Source organism: Lacerta agilis, chromosome 5, assembly GCF_009819535.1.
Source record: "Lacerta agilis isolate rLacAgi1 chromosome 5, rLacAgi1.pri, whole genome shotgun sequence".
In the NCBI taxonomy this organism is placed as follows: domain Eukaryota; kingdom Metazoa; phylum Chordata; class Lepidosauria; order Squamata; family Lacertidae; genus Lacerta; species Lacerta agilis.
The window spans coordinates 26,029,344-26,050,000 of NC_046316.1; the positions used below are offsets into that span (position 1 = coordinate 26,029,344).

Below are 20,657 nucleotides of genomic sequence, written 5' to 3' on the forward strand. Positions count from 1 at the left end.
CATTTGAGAACATAGAAGCAAGAAGGTGGGCAGACAGGTTGGAGGATTGAAGGGGAATTTTGTATTGGAAACAAAATACTGTACCATCCATCATACTGGCCAGGGATGATGGGAATTGTAGTCCCAAAACAGCTGGAGGGCCAAATTTGGCCACCACTGGACTAGCCCTTGGCAAGTTTAGAATTAAATCAGTGTGTTGGCATGGCTAATAGATGTGTGAGGATTGGAGATTCCTCTTAATATGAAAGGAATATTAACAAGATCACACCTGTCGAGTAGTGGCAGGTATGGAAGAGATGAGAACAAGCTGTCAGGTCAGAAAGAGAATGTAACTAGGAACAGAATCATCATGAAACTAGGTGAAGGTATCATTCTACAATTGCTTACGGGATATAGGTGTCCATGGAGGCAGCACTTCATTTATTAATATACGCTATGTAAGAATGCTACCCAGGAGTTGGATTTAACTTATGCCCTCTGGATAATCTCAAACAATGATTAAACTTCTCCAAGAGGTCTAAGTGAATTGGAGATTCTAAGGAGCAAAGCAGAGGTTTTGGTGTCACACAGTGAATTAGAGGGACATGAGGTCAAGTGTAGAGATGGTATCTGATTTATGCTGCAGTAAATTAGTGGTTCAAATGAGTTTACAATGTGAATAGCTAAAAGCCGGTCCACCTATGTCTCTCTCTGCCCACCCCCCCACCCCAATCCTTGAAAGAGTTTTCTATGGTATGTTGCCACAAGCATACAGAATAGTTAAACATACATGTTTTGAAAAATATAAAATAGTTACCTTAAGCCCTACAACTGATATTTCCTTCCTACTTTCAAGAACAGTTGAGAAAGTTATCCATCAAATAACCAGTTCACAAAGCGCTACTAGGACATTGCTGCTTAATATAATTGTGTAACTTAAAATAGGCAGATGGTTAAAGAAAGAAAAAGGCATATCTAGTAAAGGTTATTGGTAAATTAATAATAATAATAATAATAATAATAATAATAATAATAATAATAATATTTATATGCTGCCCATCTTGCTGGGTTGCTAATTCAATATCTGTATACAGCTTTAACGAAACCCACCAAATGTAACATTTACTTCAAGTACAATGATATGAGATGTGTGGCTTATTGCAAAAGGAGCTAATGGCAGAGGCAGTATATCATCCACCAGTTTTTAAGAGGCACAACGGATGCATAGAAATATGCAATAAAGTACACTTTGATGTTTGCTTTCCGCATGCTAAGCCATGCTTAGCATTTGGTGTGAAGTCAAGAATCTGTAATTGGGCAACACCTTTATAAGGGCCAATTGAAGCATCCTAAAATATGGCTTCCTTTGCTTAATATAAGACTAACTTGTGTTGTGCATCTGATTCATTGATTTAAGTACTTGGCAGGCAGGATTTAAATGCACAGTTCCTGCCTGGGACAAATTTGTTAAGCCCTTGTAGAATGGTGTATTACAGTTCCATCCTTCAACAAATTGCATGAAATTGTTTGGGATATAACCTGGTATCGCTGGTCTTGGGCTTAACTCATATTTTGATGTCTGAGCTGATGAAGTCATTGCATTGTTTTAACTTCCCTTAACTTGTGTAATTTCCATATTAGTGTTTTCTTTAAAAATGGCTCCACATGTGAGAAAATGGATAGTAATGCTGCTGGGTGGATACCTCAGCCTTAAATGTGTTGAGTTGGCTCTACATGACCTACAATGTTTCTGTAGCTTAAATGAAATGGATAGTCAAATGCAACAGTCAAAAATATGGTGGCGTACTGGGATAGGGAGAGTTAAATTTATTAGTACAGAAGGCACTCGAAGAAATGATGAAGTGGCACAGTCCCGTGTCGTTTCAGTAAGTTCTAAAAGTGCCAAAGCTACTTTTGGAAAAGAAGCTGTAGAGGCCAACTGCACAGTGGGAGTTAAAGAGCAGGAAGAGTAAGCGAGATCTTGAATCCTTAACAATAATCCATAATAGTAGGTGAAGATCTAATTGAGTACTACAACTGCATACGTTTGCTTTAAAATTCAGTTGTTTCTCATAAGAACATTAGACAAGCCTGCTGGATCAGGCCAGTGGCCCATCTACTCCAGCATCCTGTTCTGATAGTGCCTAACCATATGTCTGGGAAGCCTTGAAAGCAGAACCTGAGTGCAACAGCACTCTGCCCACCTGCAGATCCCAGCAGCTGGTATTCAGAGGCATATTACAGTGGAGGTAGAACATTAGGCATCATAACTAGTAGCTGTTTCTAGTCTTGTCCTCCATGAATTTGTCTAATCCTTTTTTAAAGCCTCACAGATATTCCATTGGATGTGCTCACAGTTGTTTGTTCATAATTCATTATTCCGTGTGTCACATGAAGCAGAGCCAGTATTGTTAGGTTCTATAAACACAAGCGGGTCTATTCTAAGCAAAAGCAGGAAATGTCTAAAATAAATACTAGGTTCTATTCCTGCTTTATTTGTTTCTTGTATGACCAGCGTTTTAAAGTGCAAGTTAGCAAAATGTTTTGTTTCACGTGTGGAATGACTGTATATTTATATAGTGCCATCCATCCTTGCACAGGGTACAAGAGGATAGGTCCCTGCCCCAAGGAGCTTACAACCTAAAATCTTAATGGAAGAAACAACTGATAAATGAAAGGGTAGAGAAGGGGAGGCAGATAGGGAAGCAGTGTGCTTTGGTTTCCGCTATGTGTACTTTGGCTTGTTTAGAACTTTGGCTTGTTTAGTTGCAGTAAAGGTAAAGGGACCCCTGACCATTAGTCCACTTGTGTCTGACTCTGTGGTTGCAGCGCTCATCTCGCGTTACTGGACGAGGGAGCCGGTGTACAGCTTTCAGGTCATGTGGCCAGCATGACAAAGCTGCTTCTGGGGAACCAGAGCAGCACACGGAAACGTCGTTTACCTTCCCGCCGGAGCGGTACCTATTTATCTACTTGCACTTTGACGTGCTTTCGAACTGCTAGGTGGGCAGGAGCTGGGACCGAGCAACGGGAGCTCACCCCGTTGCGGGGATTCGAACCGCCAACCTTCTGATCAGCAAGCCCTAGGCTCTGTGGTTTAACCCACAACGCCATCCACGTCCCTTTTAGTTGCAGTAGGGAATGGAAAAATAGGGTGTTGAGCTAGAGGCTTCACAGAAAACAGTTTTTAAGGAGGCATTTGAACAGAATAAGAGGTGGCATCACTGAGGTCATCTTAGTGGCATGCACACTTTTGCCAATCTCCATTTTAGCTTCACAACAACGCTGTGAGGTTAGCTTAGGCAAAGAGAGAGTGACTGGCTCAAGGTCACCAGTGAGCTTCAGGACTCAGTGGGGATTTGAACTCTGCTCTCTCAGGTTCTAGTCTGACACTCTAAACCACTACACCACACTGGTGGAGGCATCTTGGAATAATCCTGTAACATTAAAAAGCTGATAGACCTTTTTCTTAGGAAGCTGGGTGGGGTGGGGAGGCAAGCTTTGCCTTCCTTCTCTTAGGCTATCAGCCACTCCTTCACTTCCCTTTACCTGCCAGTCAGCTTGGTAAGCTATGTTTGCTTCCTTTTTTCTCAGAGCAGATAAGGGAACCAAGTCTCCCTACTGACTCTTTCTGTTTTGGGACTTTGGCAAGCCTTTCAGAGCTCTCTTCCCCAAACACCTTACAGGTGTCTACTATGGGTAGTATATGTTCCCTCTGGTTCCTAGGGCTGGTGATTCTGCTATGTGTGTTGCCACCATATCACACCATAGTGTGATACTGTACTGTGGAACCTGTATGTGTAGCCTTTTCTGGCAAGTGCCCCACATTGGGCAGGTGCAGTTTATTATTCGCCGTGGTTGAGATTCCTGCATTGCAGGGGGTTGGACTAGATGACTCTCGGGATCCCCTCCAACTCTACAGTTCTATGATTCTGTAATGCAGGAGAAGTGTGTAACCTCTGTTCAAACAACTATTTTCTCAACACTCCTTGCCCCTCCACCCGCCTCCTGCCCATTTGGGCTATAACATTCTTATGTAAAAGAGGACCTGCTGTTAAAAGTTAACTGACCCTTGCCTTTGCCATAAAGGTGCCAGTTCTTGCAGCAGCTTGCTGCCTTGTGGAGGTGAATGGTGCTCTGACTCCACAGTGTTGATTTTTGACATTGAAGAGCACTTTCTTCTTGCTTCTCTTTTAAAGCGACTTTGCATCCATAGTAGGTACATTAGCAGGTGCTCAAAACAGGCTGGATCAGGGTAGATGGCAGAGGCAGGTGCACCAGCAGTTCTCACTGTCATGAGTCCTGTGGCATCAGCTGGGACAGGGTGGCAATGGCAGGATCTGTCAGAGGATGAGAACCTTGCGGTTGAGGTAGAGATGCTTTTGTAAGGGTTAGGGGGGAGTTGGGGAGTTGTTAGCGGACGAGTTCCTACTCCATCTCCTGAGTACAGAGTGCCCAAGGTAGCAAAAGAGGCAGCTAGTAATTTGGCAGAAGCAGCTGAGTTGGAGACATAGGGAGAGTTCGAGGGTTGGGCTCAGGTCCTGTCTCCAAGGATGCACCAGCATCTGTTCAAACCGCCCCAGCCGCTGCCACCACCACCAGGAGCAGTCGCTTGTGACTGTGTAGTCCTGCTCTTTAAAAGCAGAGCAGGAGAGGTGTTGGGACAACAACTTTGCTTATGCCTAGCCAGGTATCCTAGAACTCTGTTTATAAACCGTTAATAGCAGTGTTAGAAACTGGGATAGAAATGCTAGGAGCCAAATGGCTCCTGGGACCTGGGTTGTAGGTGCCAAAACAGAATATCTAGTCACCATTTGTGGGGGGTCAGCAACACTTTTTATTTATTATTTTGATGAGCATGAACTAATACACAATTCACATAAGTTACACATTGTTAATATCATATTTTAAACAGAAATTGTTAATACATGTTTAATTTGTTGTTTACATTAAATTTTTTGGTACCATACTTCAGATTTCAAAACACACTACAGTGGTACCTCAGGTTACAGACGCTTCAGGTTACAGACTCCACTAACCCAGAAATAACACTTAAGGATAAGAACTTTGCTTCAGGATAAGAACAGAAATCGTGCTCTGGTGGCGCGGTGGCAGCAGCAGGCCCCATTAGCTAAAGTGGTGCTTCAGGTTAAGAACAGTTTCAGGTTAAGAACGGACCTCCAGAACGAATTAAGTTCTTAACCCGAGGTACCACTGTACTTTTTATTGTTAAACTTCTTAACATATTGCCTATCCTTAACAGGATAGGCTTCAAAGCCCATACATTCCCGTAATCCTTGAGTGTCAGCCAGGTGCAAAAAATGGCACCCAGACTTTTTGAGGTGTTCACAAATGGAGAATCTTTAGGTACAAAATGTGCCTGGCGCCCTGCTAATTTCAAAGTCTGGTTAGCAGATCTGATGCTAAGGCCGTGTGTTAATTTTATCAGTAAAGTTTTTGGGATTTATCTATCAAAGAGTCTTTCATCCAAGGGTGGGAACCAGGACATCCACACGTAATTTGGCTGCTCTTAACTCTCACTGTGTTTCCTGACTTAACATCTAACACCTGGGTGGTAGTTTTCTAGGTAGAGCAGAAGGAAGAGGAAGGAACACCTTCATTTGACTTTGTTCTTTTAATAGCTCACCATAATAACATGCCGTTTATAAACTTGAATTTCTGCACTAAAGACCCTATGTGGCTGCACAGTTTTGATAAGCTGCCACTGGATCTACAAAATACTTTGTGTATTTGTTTTTGTAGCAAGACCTGAATGATTAGCCCCAATTTAATTAAAAATTCTTTTGCAAAGGACCGTCATTCTGTTATTTGCTATTCTTAACATTTTACTGATTACTGTGAAACAGCATCCTTTGTGGATCTGAGGTTATCCTAGGCGTTGCTGATGTGGTACCCTCCAGATATTGTTGGATAACAACTCCCATCATGGCCAGTAGTCTGAGATTGTCTTCTCATGTATCTGTAAATGGCTAATGAATAGGAAGCAGAGAGGGAAGGATGCAGTAGGTAGAAGGATCAATAATGTGACCCATGGTTTTAAAGTTGTTCGTAAATGTCCTCGAGTTAGGGGGCGAGCAGTGAGGTAGCCAAGTTTGCGTCTGATACCAAACTGGCAGAAGTTTTCATAATGCATTCCTGGTGTAAGGCAAATTAAATATGCTTTGGTACATAAAGGGTGTCTTTGGGTAAATGAGCCCTTACTGGAGGTGTATGTGACCAGATATACCACTAGTTTCCTCTACAAAGCTTCTAGTTCCCTCTGGGTAAAAGTTCTGACTACTATTAATGGTTTTCTGATGTGCCTGAAGCTGCTGGGCAGCCCACTCAACAGCCTTTTTCCATAAAGGAAAAAGCTGGAAGCAGAGCAGTCAATGAGCGGCATTGTGTCTTCATGTTTGTTTAGCAGGGTACAAATAGGTATAGCTTTGAGACCATCTGGCATTCTGCTTTCCCTGAGCAGTGCATTGGTAATACCAGCTAATAAGGAACACAGCATTGCCCTGTTGGCTTTCATCTGTTAGGATGGGCATGGATCCAAATTGTGTTTTGTAGCTCATGGGCCCACTCCAATGTATGCCCTCTGCATCTGTAAATGAGACTAATTGAAACTGATCCAAATAAAACAAGCAAGACTGAGTTTGACATCTCAAATGCAGCTTAGCTTTGGAGTCCTAGGCTGAACCAAATGCAAGTGACTTGTGCTTGCCAAATAGATGGGGAAACCCATCCCAACTGTCATAGATGGCTTAATCTCTGTAAGGTGAAATCCTGGATTCATAGGCCCTCTCATAATTCTGAGCTGGTTAGCAGGATGGCATTGTACTGGTAAGAGGCAAGGAAGATTTCAGTATAGCCTTCAAAATGGCATTTTGCAAATAAAACCAAATAACAGATATGGCTGAAATCTCCCCTTTTGTTTCTGGGTCTCAAGGCGAGGAGATATGCAGTAATAAAAAAATGGAAAATGATTCCTGCATGCCACTGGACACGTTTACACATAATGATAAGCCAAGGTTCTTGGTTTATCTTTAACAAATGATACTTTGCACAAGCAGAATGCCTGTGTACTGTGTACAGAGTTGTGTACTTTTTGCTCTTTTCTTTGAATGAGCAGGTAAACAAACCAGGAAGGGCATAACATCACATTATATCTGAATCTGGAATTGTGGTTTGTTTTTCCCTAGCAATACACAATTTATTAACCAATGACAAACCTTGCTTTAAGGCTAGCTAGTGATTTGGCTTGTTAGGGAGAGATAAACAATTATCATAGGTTCAGATAATGGTATCCCTTTTGTGGTTTTTCTGAATACGCACCCTGCAGCATCTGGACAACTGTATGTCCTGATAACCAGACCTGGCTGTATGAGGTAACACAAACAGGATTGGTATGGTTTGGCCAGATTCCAATAATGGATAACTGACCATTCATTTGCTGCCCCCTGTGTATTAACAAAAGCTATAAATCGTTGGCATAATATTGCTTGGTAACTTTCATTATGGTGCTGGAGGAGACTCTTGAGAGTCCCATGGACTGCAAGAAGATCGAACCTATCCATTCTGAAGGAAAACAGCCCTGAGTGCTCACTGGAAGGACACATCCTGAAGCTGAGGCTCCAATACTTTGGCCACCTCATGAGAAGAGAAGACTCCCTGGAAAAGACCCTGATGTTGGGAAAGATGGAGGGCACAAGGAGAAGGGGACGACAGAGGATGAGATAGTTGGACAGTGTTCTTGAAGCGACTGGCATGAGTTTGGCCAAACTGCGGGAGGCAGTGGAAGACAGGAGTGCCTGGCGTGCTCTGGTCCATGGGGTCACAAAGAGTCAGACATGACTAAACAACAACAAACTTTCATTTTATTTGTTTGTTTATTAAATTATATACCACCTTTCATCCAAGGATTGTGGGGTGGTTTACAGTGTAAATATACTTAACAATCGGCTGATGCTTTCTCCCAGCAGGAGACTAGTTGCCTCTTTATCATTTGGACTCTTAAGTTTGATCAATATTGTTTTAGTTGTTGTTTTTAGAAAAGTATTTGTTGAGTTTTCATAATGGGTGGCACCAAGAACCGTAAGCAGACACCCCCTCGCTCTATTTGCAATTACCCTCCCAGTCTCTGGTTGTTCACTTCTTGGAGTGGGAGGGGGTTCACTTAAAGTTGGTTTAGAGAGAAAGAGGGATCTCTGATAAAACAATACTGTTTTCTGTTTGAGCCTATCCCGTTTAAATAAGGTGTAGAGTAGCATTGAGCAACATGGTGCCCTCCAGATGTTGTTGAACTAACTCTCATCAGCCCCAGCTAGTGTGGCCAAGAATCTGAATTGTTGAGAGTCCAACAACATCTGGAGAGAACACCACATTGGAGACCCCTGGTCTGCAGTGGGAAGAATGGAGGGACAAATATTCAAATATGATAGTTTGAGGAAGCATAGAGTGAATAGCATGCTTTCAGTTTAAGAAAAAGGACATTTTAGCTTTAATCTTGAAACAAATGTAATGTGTTGGCCAGAAGTCACAAGCACTCTCCTGCTCCTGCCCTTACAGAGCCACAACTAGGACAGATAAGATAAGGCAGGAATAGCCCAGGAACACTCAGGACTGAGGTTGTTGCTGTTATTTATTAGACTTGCCAGTTGGTTGTTACCCAGACATCTCCAAGTGACTTACAACACATTTAAAACATACAGTATACCATAAAAACAGAACAAAGCAACGCCCATGACAGCTGCAGGAGGCTTTGGCATTCAAGTTGAACTTAAATGACTATTTCAAACAGTACCAATACTTTCCATGGTGTGTACCATGTGTGAGGCAGGTAGTGGAAGCAATGCTTTGTGGATGGTTGAACTCAGTTGCCTGCTTTTCAAATAAGATTTGTGGGGTGGCAGGGCAGACTGAGGTCTGAAGACAGGGATATACCTCAGGGTTAGTGGGTAGGGGATGGGTACCAATGGGAAGCTACTAATCAAAACAAGGATTTATTAGACCTTAAAGGCTGGGCTATTTCTCAGGTGACACTGTAGCATAGCTTGTTCTTGCACCCTTTGAGTTGTGGTGCCATGCTGGAGCTATTTCACATGTCATTCTTGTTTCCTATCAGAGCAGAGAGGAGCAGTGGTTCCTCCATGGGACCCAGAGGAGCTTCACATATTACCTGAGCAGTATACATCACACTAAAGGGGGGCAGAGGCCAAGAGGGGCCTGCGCTTTCTGAAACAGGTAGCTTGCATTCCCCCTCTGCCCAATTCCTGGCACCTGGAGCATATTTGAAAGAAAGGCACTTTTTGCATGCACAATGTACCAGAGTCATAAACTACACATTTTAAAAAGAAGGCTGCAATCCTTTTTCTTATGGCGCTGCCACTGCTGATTTGTGCAGAATGGAACTGTATTGCAGCGACTCGTAGATATAGTGAGAATGTCGCTTCAGATGAAGTCTAGACTGCAGCATGAGCATGTGGTCAATTGGGTCACAATATGAGTTTGGGTGAAAGAGGAGAACTTCCTTCAATCTACCCTTTCGTGCTTTGATACCCGTGGTTCAAATGCATTTGTAACCATTGCTTGAATAGCTTGCTTTGGACTTAATGCACCTCTCATGAGCCAGCCCGCTCCGTTTTTGGATGCAGAGAAGTAAGCTCAGCTTGTTGCAAAGCATAACATGTTTTTTCTTGGCTTGATTTCCCTTCCATCTTTTTTAGGGTACTCTGATGTGCTGGGACTTTCTCAAGGTCTGCCTACAGATTAACAACTGTTTCAGTTTGATATAGAAGTTGAGGGGCAGGGGGAGTGGGTGATTGACAAGGAGCAGACTTGAATAGTTTTATACGCAACACTATTTTGCAAACTGGCTGCATTTGACTTTACAGCTGCTTTAATACATAGCAAGACTTTCTGCCTGCCTGCCTCTGTACTGGAGGCAGCTTTTCTTTGTTCATTCTGCCTCCCTGTACTTGTATCTGGCCTGCAAGGAGTTAACTCCAGCTCAGTGAGTGCTGGGCTCCCGGCTGCTGTTACGCTACAGTGGAGGACCAGCCCAGACACTGGCTGCTGGTGTTGCTGGGGGGAACGGAATCAGTGACGGCAGTAGTCGCAGCATTAGCCGGCTGTTTGTGCACATCATCAGCCAGCGGCTGAGGGGAAATAAAACTGAAAGCCCTTGGATGCAACAGTGTTGCTTGAAAGAAGCTCCAGCACCCATGGACCAGGTTGGCATCCTGGCAGCAGGCAAGCTGAACTGGGTTCATACCCTTTTGACCTTCTCCCACTTTGAGACAGATGAAGTGATGAAGTAGTAGGGAACAATGCAGAGTTGGACTTGGAGCCTAAAACCGTGAGTTGGGGTCGGGAAGAGGTTGGCTGTGAGGGCATAAAGGGTATTCCTGGAGCTCGTTGCTTTTCAGGCACAATCTTCAGGGAAGCTGATTATTTGTTTCTACAGCAACAGCGCAAGTTGGACTGAATGTTGAAACTGCTGCCTTAGTTTGGCTTTTGAGCTCAGTTTTATCCTATTCTGGGGTCAAAGCTAGAGATTACATGCAAAAATGAATAAAAATGGGGGCGGGGATCTGTAGTACAGAGCTTCTACCTTTTCAGGAAACACTTTTAAGGAATACAAACATTCAGGAACATCACCACTGAAAGCTTTATGGCACTTGGAAACAGCATTGTTGGTCCTAGACAACTGTCCCCAGCAGTAAGTCTGTCTTCTGTGTTCCTGCTGCATAAATATCATTCAAGTGTTTATGTGTTGCAACTTAGGTAGTTGCCCTATACCTGGTTGGGCCATTTGTCTATCTAACTCAGCATTGTTCTGTACACTAACAGGCAGTGGCTTTCCAGGGTTTCAGGCAGGTGTTTCTCCCAGCCTTATCTGGTGATGCTGAAGGTTTAATGGGACCTTTTGCATGCAAGGAGTGTGCTCTGCCACTGAGCTTTGCCCTTTGCCCTTTGTGTGCCACATTTCCATACTACCATTCTTATCACCCTGATAATATCCCATTCATAGAAAGCACCTCCAAGCTAAGCACTACTGTCCCCTGCACAGCAGCAAACCAGTGTCCCCCAAATTTTAACTACTTTACTTCTTCACTTTTTCTTTCTGTACATGAAAAGAGCCTGGGAGAAAAAGGAATTGATTGATTTTTGCCACTGGCATGCTTATTTGTCCTAGCCAATGTTAACATATTGGGATAAAAGAATGTCCCTTGGGGGTTTTCAAACAAAAACTGATTTGGGGAAACAGACCTACCCAGATATTTCACCCTTGGTTTGGGGCATTTTACTACTCCAAGATAAATTGGAATGTAGGTTGTGGTATGAAAACCATTTATGTTGATTTTTTAATGGGTGAAGGTAAATCTCTGTGTGACTCAGTGTTTTACCTCTTCACATTTTATATGTAGTTGTTGTTTAGTCGTTTAGTCGTGTCCGACTCTTTGTGACCCCATGGACCAGAGCACGCCAGGCACTCCTGTCTTCCATTGCCTCCCGCAGTTTGGTCAGACTCATGTTGGTAGCTTATATTTTATATAGCAGAAGTCAATCTCCTTCCCTTCCCTTCCCTTTGCAAATAATGCAGTTCCATACCTGTGACAATATGCAGGGTGGTGCCAAAGTTGATTTTGTCTTTGTTGCAAGTCTGAAATCCAGACTTCTTTCCATCTCCAGAAAAAAGCACCAAAGATTCAGGATGTACAGTATTCGCTGACCTGTCCAATTAAAAGGACTCTGATTGATTATCTTTGTTTCCAGTAAAATTTCTACCCCATTACATGTGGCTGATGAAGAATTTACAATAGTGTAATAAAACTTTAAAATGGCAAAAGGCAGGTTATTGTTCATTATAATATAGACAAATGTGGATGAGTTTGGACTCCAATATTCATAATAAGATGTTTGGTCAAGACAATATTCTAATGTTTGAATAGCTCTCAAATGTAGAATTGATAAGGTTGAATATTCCTCAACATACCTTGTAGTCCACCTCTTTTTCCTTTTCCTGATAATACGTACACACTGTTTCCTCAGTCACAGACCACTGAACCAACCCCAAGACACACATTCAGTTAAGCAAAATTGGCTTTTTATTTCCAGTTAAAAAGTAGTGTCGTTTGAAAGAGAGGTCATGCTTCAGGGTGCAAGTGTTGCCTACAGTTACTGTATACTCTCTCTATATTGAAAAAACCAAAACTTTATATAACTGGCTCCTAAACTTTTTTTCTCATGCACATAATTGTTATTTCAGTAGAAATCTCTGAATTGGTATCTCCACCCTTGAAAAATAATCTTAATCTCCTTTATTTGGAAGGAAGCGCTGTCCTTTGAAATCAGTCAGGCAGTAGGCTGCATTCTCACACTACCACTGCTACAGTGTTGCATTTGTTGTTGTTCAGTCGTTCAGTCATGTCCGACTGTTCGTGACCCCATGGACCAGAGCACGCCAGGCACTCCTGTCTTCCACTGCCTCCCGCAGTTTGGCCAAACTCATGCTAGTCGCTTCGAGAACACTATCCAACCATCTCATCCTCTGTCGTCCCTTTCTCTTTGTGCCCTCCATCTTTTCCAACCTCAGGGTCTTTTCTAGGGAGTCTTCTCTTCTCATGAGGTGGCCAAAGTACTGGAGCCTCAACTTCAGGATCTGTCCTTCCAGTGAGCACTCAGGGATGATTTTTTTAAAGTGTTGCATTGCTGATGTTTAAATACTTTTACCCATAAATAGTTAATTAGGGTAGTTCCAATGCATCTGTATATTCAGGAATAACAGCATTGGCTAAAACTATTTTTGTGTTGTTTTTCAGGGAGACTTAGAAAACAAACCAGTCAATGGCTGCAGACCAGAGCTCATGGACTGTGTTGCCCACGGCCATGGCGAAAATCCCAAGGTGAAACCAAGCCATTTGCTGCCTTGGGAAAATGTACAGGCAGATGAAAAGGGAAGTATGACTGGCTTAGAAACGGAGAAGTGGGCACAGAATGAGAAGCCATCGCTTAGCGTCCATGTGAACGGTGACCTCTGTAGAGCTAGAGCAAGGAATGAGAACTCGAAACATTTTGAAAAGGATCCAAAAGCTGTTCATTCTTCCAACGTGTTAGATGACCCCAAAAAGTTGCTTGCACAAACTGTTAGAAATGGCATTAAAAGCATTCCTTATTCACCAGCAGAATGTGACTTGTCGCTGAAAAAAACAGGTGCCGGTGCAAGTGCTGATCCGGCAAACAGCTGCCCAGAAAGCAACTTGGATGCCTCTTTGGGTTGCGCTGCTCAGCTGAACAATATCAGCACTTTGACAACTGGAACGTGTGGTGCTCTTCCAGAAAAGAAGGATCGCGTTCTAGCGCAGCAGACAGAAAACTCTAATGCCATTCAGGAATCTGAGAACTCACTTTTACAAACTATTTCACTTTTAGATCTTCAGGACAAGCCATCTTGCACTCCCGTGCATGACAAAGATGGCTGCCTTGATGATGGTGCTTCAAATGGTGCTCCAAGCAAAGATTTGCAACCTGAAGATTTGTCACTTCAGTCAACTTTTTTATCTCTGATTAAAAACCGAAATTTAACCTTAGAACAGGTTGTAGCTATTGAGGCATTGACACGCTTGTCGGAAGTCCCTCCAGGAGCTCCCTTGCCAGCTAAACCAGAAAGAGTTCAGTGCATAGAAGAGCAAAGTTCACATTCACTTAACAATTACAAAAAGGATAATTCATGTTTCTTAACATCATCTGCATTGAAAGTAATCAAAGGAACTTGTCCACAGAAAGACCAGCAGCTCTTTCCTTACGCTCCTTCGCAGAGAAGAACGCTTCCTAAAAGTCCCTTGACATCATCTGCATTGATAGCAATCAAAGGGGCTTGTCCACAGAAAGACCAGCAGCTCTTTTCTCATGGTGCATCACAGAGAAGAATCTTTCCTAAGAGTTTGCTTTACAATGGTCAAGGTGCTATTTCTGAATTCCCCAGTAAAACCACTGGTGCATCTAGCTTATTGCGTAGGCTACATTTCTCCCCACGAGATACCAAGTCTTTATCTGCGTTAGTGTCTGGTGGAACTTCAGGTCATACTACCAAGAAACACCCTCTTTATCATAAAGCTGCCATTGGGCCATGCTCCAAAATATCAAGTGTTGTCAAGCAACGGAGGAGCCGAGTAGACATGCTTGGAAAGTGGGAGGGGAAGGCTGTCCATGGCTCAAATTCAAAAAGTAATTCTGTATTTAGGGGAAATATTCATAGCCAGGATGAGGAAGAGGTAGCCGCCCAATTAACTCAACTTGCAGCAATAATTGAATCAAGCAAAGCAAGCCCAGACGAGAAGACGTCGCTTCTCAGTCGAATACCACCCGATATGCAACCAAAACATAAACAGGACCAGTGCCTATTGCAGAAGAAACAATCTGTATTTGTAAGGAACAATTATAGTCCATTGTTAGTCAAGCAAAGGCAACCAACACGGAAAAATGAAAAACCAGTACCGAGGGCAAAAAGATTAAAAAAGAAGCCTCAAGTAATGCCTGACCAACAAAATCAGCTACAGCAAGACTGTCATCTTAGTGAATTACAGGACATACCAAAAAAGCCTTCTAAACTACGCAAGGTTGGTCGGAACGCATCACAGGATTCGAAACTAACTGCTTTGGGGAAAAGATCTTCTAAAGCCAAAGGACAGAAGGCATGGAATCGGAATACTTTGTCATCACAACAAAAAGCAGCTGCTTTATTTCTTCCCAAAACTCAGATAATATACCACAGGCCTTTGCCTGCTTCAACACAAGACAAAGTGAAAGACAAGTTGTTTGGCTGTGAAATGGTGCCTGAGCACATAAAAACTATGGGCTCCAATGAGGCACGGGGCACCAATCCTCCAGGTGCTGCCCCAGTTGCTCTGCACCATAGTGGCCTACTCTCCAATAGTCTTCTGACTGTCCCTCACTTCGAAGCAAAATCCTGTTTGAACCAAGGAAGTGAAAATGTACAGATGTTTACAGAAAATGACAAGAATTCTCAGGTACAGCAAACAATGAACATCACTCAGATGCGTCCTTTGCCTCAGATCTTTGGTCAAAGAGCAGATGAAATGTGCAAGGAAAACCAAGCAAAACTTGAGTGCGGTGCTGTGGAACAACAAATGGGCCAGAAATTGCAAACCATGTCCATTAACTGTAGTTTAGCCTCCCCAGGGGAAACTGTGCAGGCTCTCAGGAAAGCAGAGTGTGCAAGTGAAGTTACAGTTCCAACATCAAGGAGCTTGGAGACCGAGAAAACACAGAGAACAGGGAACTTAGGGTGCTCTCCAACAAAGAATACACTCAGTAGTTTTCTTGAATCGCCTATGAAGTTCTTGGACACCCCTACAAAGAACCTAATCGATACACCTACAAAGAAAGGACAGACTGATTTTCCAATCTGTGATTGTGTTGGTAAGTATAATTTAGTCCATTTTGCATGGAGTTCTGAAAGTTTTCTCATTGAGGATTCCTTTAGAATTTTTATCTTGCAAATGTTGCATCTTGCCTGCTCTGATGAAGTGAGTCTCCAAGTCTCCACCACATAAGTGAAAAGATGACTCTATATCACTCCATATACTGCTTGATTACCTGAATTTACCATCTAGCTGTGACTTCCCACAGTAGTGGAAGAATTTCCAGTTACCTAAAGAGTTGATGTTATCAATTGAAAATACTTCTTCAGCCCTGCACTTGAGGGAATTGCTGGCTTCCTGTTTCTCTGCAACAAACAGGGAGGAAAATTGTTTTGTTGGTTTGTTGAGAATTAGGAATAACAACCTTTATAAATAATACAGGGGGGATAACTTTCTCACTGCTCTCTTTGGTTGTCTCATTGAATTCCAATGTGTCCTTGGTAAAAATGGTATGTTATTTACTGTATTTTTCCGTCTATAAAATGTAGAACCCCCCCTATTTTGGGGGAGTCAATTTTAGGAAAATGAGGGGAGCTGGCCCAAAGTTGTTGAGCCTCCCCCCCCATGCAGCTGTGGGCAGGAAACACTTCCTAGATTGTTTCCTGTGTGCAGCAACGGAAGTTGTGCTCCCGCCAAGCCATCCAGTTAGGAGTGCAACCTCCCCCGATGCCATCATGCGGGAAACGATCAGGGAGTGCCTGCCGTACGCAGCGGCATCGGGGGAATTTGCACTTCTGTGCAGATGGCTGGCGGCACACAGCTTCTCCCCCCCTCCCACACCTGTGGGCAGGAAACACCCCCCAGATCACTCCCCTCTCGCTGTGGCATCGGGGGAAGCCGCGCTCCTGCCAATGAGTTGGCTGGCAGCGCGGTGCTTCTCCCTCCCATGCCACTATCTGTATATTGGAGAACCCCAGTTTTTTGACGTGATTTTTGATTCAAAAAATCTCGTCCAATACACGGAAAAATACGGTATATGTGCATTTGTCTCCTGTTCTTCAGTATCTGAAAGGGTATGAAGTATTATATTAATGATAAACCAGTTAACAATAATAAACTTGAATCTAGTTTAAAATGTGAACATTTTCAAAAGATTACATAGCATTTCTGTTTTGATAAAGGCCCCATTGTTAATCCCACCAATATTCCTCAACCTTCTCAGACTCGGAGATCCACCAAGTCTTTTAACTCCAGCCTGGAGTGTATGACATGCCTAGTAAATATTTTACTATATATGTTTATCTTTCTCCTCTTTAAAAAAACCCACAACTGTATGTGTGTACTCAGTACATGAAATAATTTTAACAGCTATTTTTAATTATTTCTGTAGAACAAATTATAGAGAAGGATGAAGGGCCATATTATACACACCTTGGAACGGGACCAAGTGTTGCTGCAGTCAGGGAAATAATGGAAGACAGGTGAGAAAATACATATCAGTGAGTAAAGGTTGATTAAATATAGGCACAGCGCTATACACCCCCCCCAAATAAATCAAATATATATGATGATAGTATAAGTGGTTTATAACTTACTTTTTTCTTGCGGTACTTACATAAGGCCTCCCTGCCTGATTATACTAGGTCGGAACTACACTATCTATCTGTATTTGAGCTACAGTAACTAGAATGCTGCTTCTTTTTGAGTGCTGACTCTGTCTTCAGGAAAGGGGTTGAGACTCTCATATGCTGTTGCTGTTAAAGACAGTTGGTGTTGGGAGTTGGACAGGAAGTGGGTATGTGACATGGTGTGCTGAGGTCTGGAAGATTCATCTCTTCCGTGTTGGTTTCTTAGGACTGTATCCAAGGCAGATGGTCAGACACAGGAGGTAAATAAAGGACAACGTGGTCAATTGTAGTACTGGGCTGGAAGCCAGCTAGAGCTTGAGGGAAGTTCAGATACCAACTTGACAAAGGAGAGAGGCCGAATGATTTCCTGAACAAGAGTTGCAAGGTGCATGCTTTCCTTTTCAGAGCCAAATCACATTGGCAGTTGCTTATCATCAGCTACAATCCAGAGTTCTCATTTAGGTGTCCCTAAGGAATTGTGTATGCCCATCAGGACTTCTGATTGCTTTCTTTGAATAAGTTTATTTGAAGTACAGCATCCCATGCTGCATCATGATATGCTTTCCACATACTCCAGATACTGAGGTCACCTTAAAATACTTACACATTTAGTACGGCCCAAGCTTTCATGGACACTTTGTCAGAAGAATCTACTACTATAGTCCTAGGGTGGATTTCATCATCATGCTATTCCAGACATTCTAAATGCTGCTTGCCAGATGGAACGACACCTACCTTCCCTCCGGCATGCTGTTCTGGAGGTTTTCCTGAGCCCATTTCAAGGGGCATATGGGAAGAGGAGGGAAGCCCCATTGCACAAGCAGAAGTCATTGCTCAGCACTTCTGGTGAGAGGGCACATGACGTTAGGTTAATCCCATTCTTGTTTTGTTGGAGTTCTCCATTTGGTTACGTTGAAGATCTGGTGTGTTTGTCAAGTGCAGATGTTTTACTTTGGGCTCCCACATTTAATAAATGTCTTGGTTGGATTAACAGAATGTATTAAATTGGCTGGAAAGGTGCCGCAATTACTTGGAAAGCAGATCTTAAATGTTTAAAAGTGCATGTTTCATTCAGTTGCAAATGGGGAAGAAACATTTTCTCTCTCGGTCGGTCTCTCTCTCTCTCTGGAGGGAATGCCTCTTTTTAATGGTTCCTGCTATAACATTTCTTTGATAAGACCATTGTTATATTAATGTGCAAACATATGCAGATTTAATTGGTTGAATTACAGTTCATATGATCAGCTAAGATAATTGATAACAGCCCTAGTTTTTAGTAGCAGTTATTGGGTGGGATAGGTAGAACTGCGATTAAGAGGACAAGATAGGAATGATTCTCTAAAAGTACTATAGTCAGAGTAGTGAATGCTAGCAATGAAAAGGGGATCTCTTGGACAACATGTGAAAAAGGAGCATGGGGAAAGTGTTTTTTTTTATTTCAGTGGCACAGAAGGGGTAGTAATAATAATAATTTTATTATTTGTACCCTGCCCATCTGACTGGGTTTCCCCAGCCACTCTGGGCGACTCCCAGCAGAATAGTAAAAACTTCCCTAAACAGGGCTGTCTTCAGATGTCTTCTAAAAGTCAAATAGTAGTTTATTTCCTTGACATCTGAAGGGAGGGTGTTCCACAAGGAAGACACCACTACGAAGAAGGCCATCTGCCCGGTTTCCTGTAACTTCGCTTCTTGCAGTGAGGGAATCAGCAGAAGATCCTTGGAGGAGGACCTCAGTGTCTGGGCTGAGCAATGGGGGTGGAGACGCTCCTTCAGGTATACTGGGTCCGTTCCTAAGGACTGAGGAAGAAGTTAATACCTGCCTTCCCTAAGTGGTGGTGGACATAAGCTTGGAAGGGGCCTGTTGCTTCTCTACTTGTTAACGGAATTAATTACTAGGACATTTCATAATCCTTACTAGTTTTTCCTTTCTACAGATATGGAGCAAAAGGAAGTGCTGTAAGAATTGAGGTAGTTGTGTATACAGGCAGAGAAGGAAAAAGCTCCCAAGGGTGTCCAATTGCCAAGTGGGTAAGTTTTTATTTTATAGTAATATATCTTTATTTGTATTCTTGAAATTCATTTTCTTATTGCAGCTATGGTGCTTAAGGCCCATGAAGTGTTTTTTTCTTAGCGATCAAAGCGCTATTGACCTGTATTTATACATTAAAATAATTTTGTTACCCCCTTTGAATCACAAAGGTTGCATAATGTGACCAACGATCATATCTAAGCTAGTCAACCAAGAATGAATGAATGAATTAAATTAAAATTCAGCAGCAGTAAGCAAAACAAAAACCAGCAGGAAAAAGCTTACGAGCTGCTCAGTAGATCACCCAAAGACAGAAATTACTTCAGTGGTGGCTGGTACCTATTGGGACTGAAGTTTTGCTTGGGTTTTTAGCCTTATCCAGTCCCAAACTGAGGACTTCTATTGCCTCCCTAGACAATGCAGGGTGGCATGGGTATTATCAGCATGCTGGTGTCACTGCACACCAAACCTCTGGATTTACTAATCTTGGTAAGTTTTACAGCTGTTCTGTGACAGGGCAGTATTACTGTCACGATACAAATGAGAGGCCTGTGGCTGAAGGAGATTGGCTTGCCAAAGGCCAAATGGGTAAGTTCATGACTGAGCTGGGATATGAGCTGTAGACTTCCCAGATCACAGCTTATGTTACTAACCACTATGTTACACCAGCCATCTGTAAGCCACATCTTGTTCCCAGAGGCATATCGGGTTTATTTTAATAGTCTAGCCCAGTTTTTATTAAATGGCTTCGTTCTGAAGATTATGGATATCGGCAAATTAATCCCTAGGATGGGTTGTAGCTCTACTATACCAGCTTGGGGTCCTAAACTATGATACTATGCTGCCTTCCTCACAGTGTACGTGAGGGTGCTAGGTACTGTCTTTGTGTGTGAACTCTGCATTTTAAAACAATGCAAGAACCAGGTGTTCCAGTTTGCTATGTGCCTTAAATCTGGTGTCTGATTTTGAACATGGAATATCAGTTTGTTATTCCTTACCAGTAAACCATTTAATGTGACAGCTGTTGGAATGAGTCATTCTGCAGTGCTTTTTTACCCTTGTTTGTACCTGAACTGATAATGAAACATTCTAAAGTAAATGCCACTGCTCCTATTATCTTATCCCTGCTCACATGCAGGTATTTACATCATTCAAAGAAAATTAATTTCTGAGTAAACTAACCCCTGTTTCTCTTCTTGGAAAATTAAGAGCAAATTAAGGTTTGTTTGGTGTCAGTTTATTATATAACTATGCACATAAATTAAGATCTATTTTGCTCTGAGCTTTGTATTGTGGTTTCAGTATTGAAAGTGAATGCCTGTGTTGATTCTCTTCCATTTTAATTCAGCGGCATTACCTGAGCTGCGCAGTTAGGATAGCACAATGAAATAGCTTATTTGGAGCAGAGTTGTCTGTGGACTGGTAAACTCTATGCCATTTTCTGTGTTAGTAGGAAAACTTATGTCATTTGCAGAGATTTACTGGCTTGAGTGTGGGCTTCAAATTTGTGCTAAGAAATAATTTAAGGTGAAACAATAATGGCAATTTGTTGTGCTTTGTTCTTATAGAACAAACATTGGAGAACAAACATTGGCCTTTGTGCTTGATATAAGGGTAGAGAACACTGAAGAA

General features: G+C 42.5%; 1 protein-coding gene across 1 annotated transcript in view; it reads left to right on the forward strand.

Annotated features, from left to right (window-relative positions):
- The window catches only part of TET1 (tet methylcytosine dioxygenase 1), a 67,038-nt gene that overhangs the window by 27,254 nt on the left and 19,127 nt on the right, over positions 1-20,657 (forward strand). The window contains exons 4-6 of the mRNA XM_033148983.1: positions 12,807-15,426; positions 16,759-16,849; positions 18,931-19,024. Of these exons, the coding sequence (XP_033004874.1) occupies positions 12,807-15,426; positions 16,759-16,849; positions 18,931-19,024 (2,805 nt within the window). The remainder of the gene's footprint in view (positions 1-12,806; positions 15,427-16,758; positions 16,850-18,930; positions 19,025-20,657) is intronic.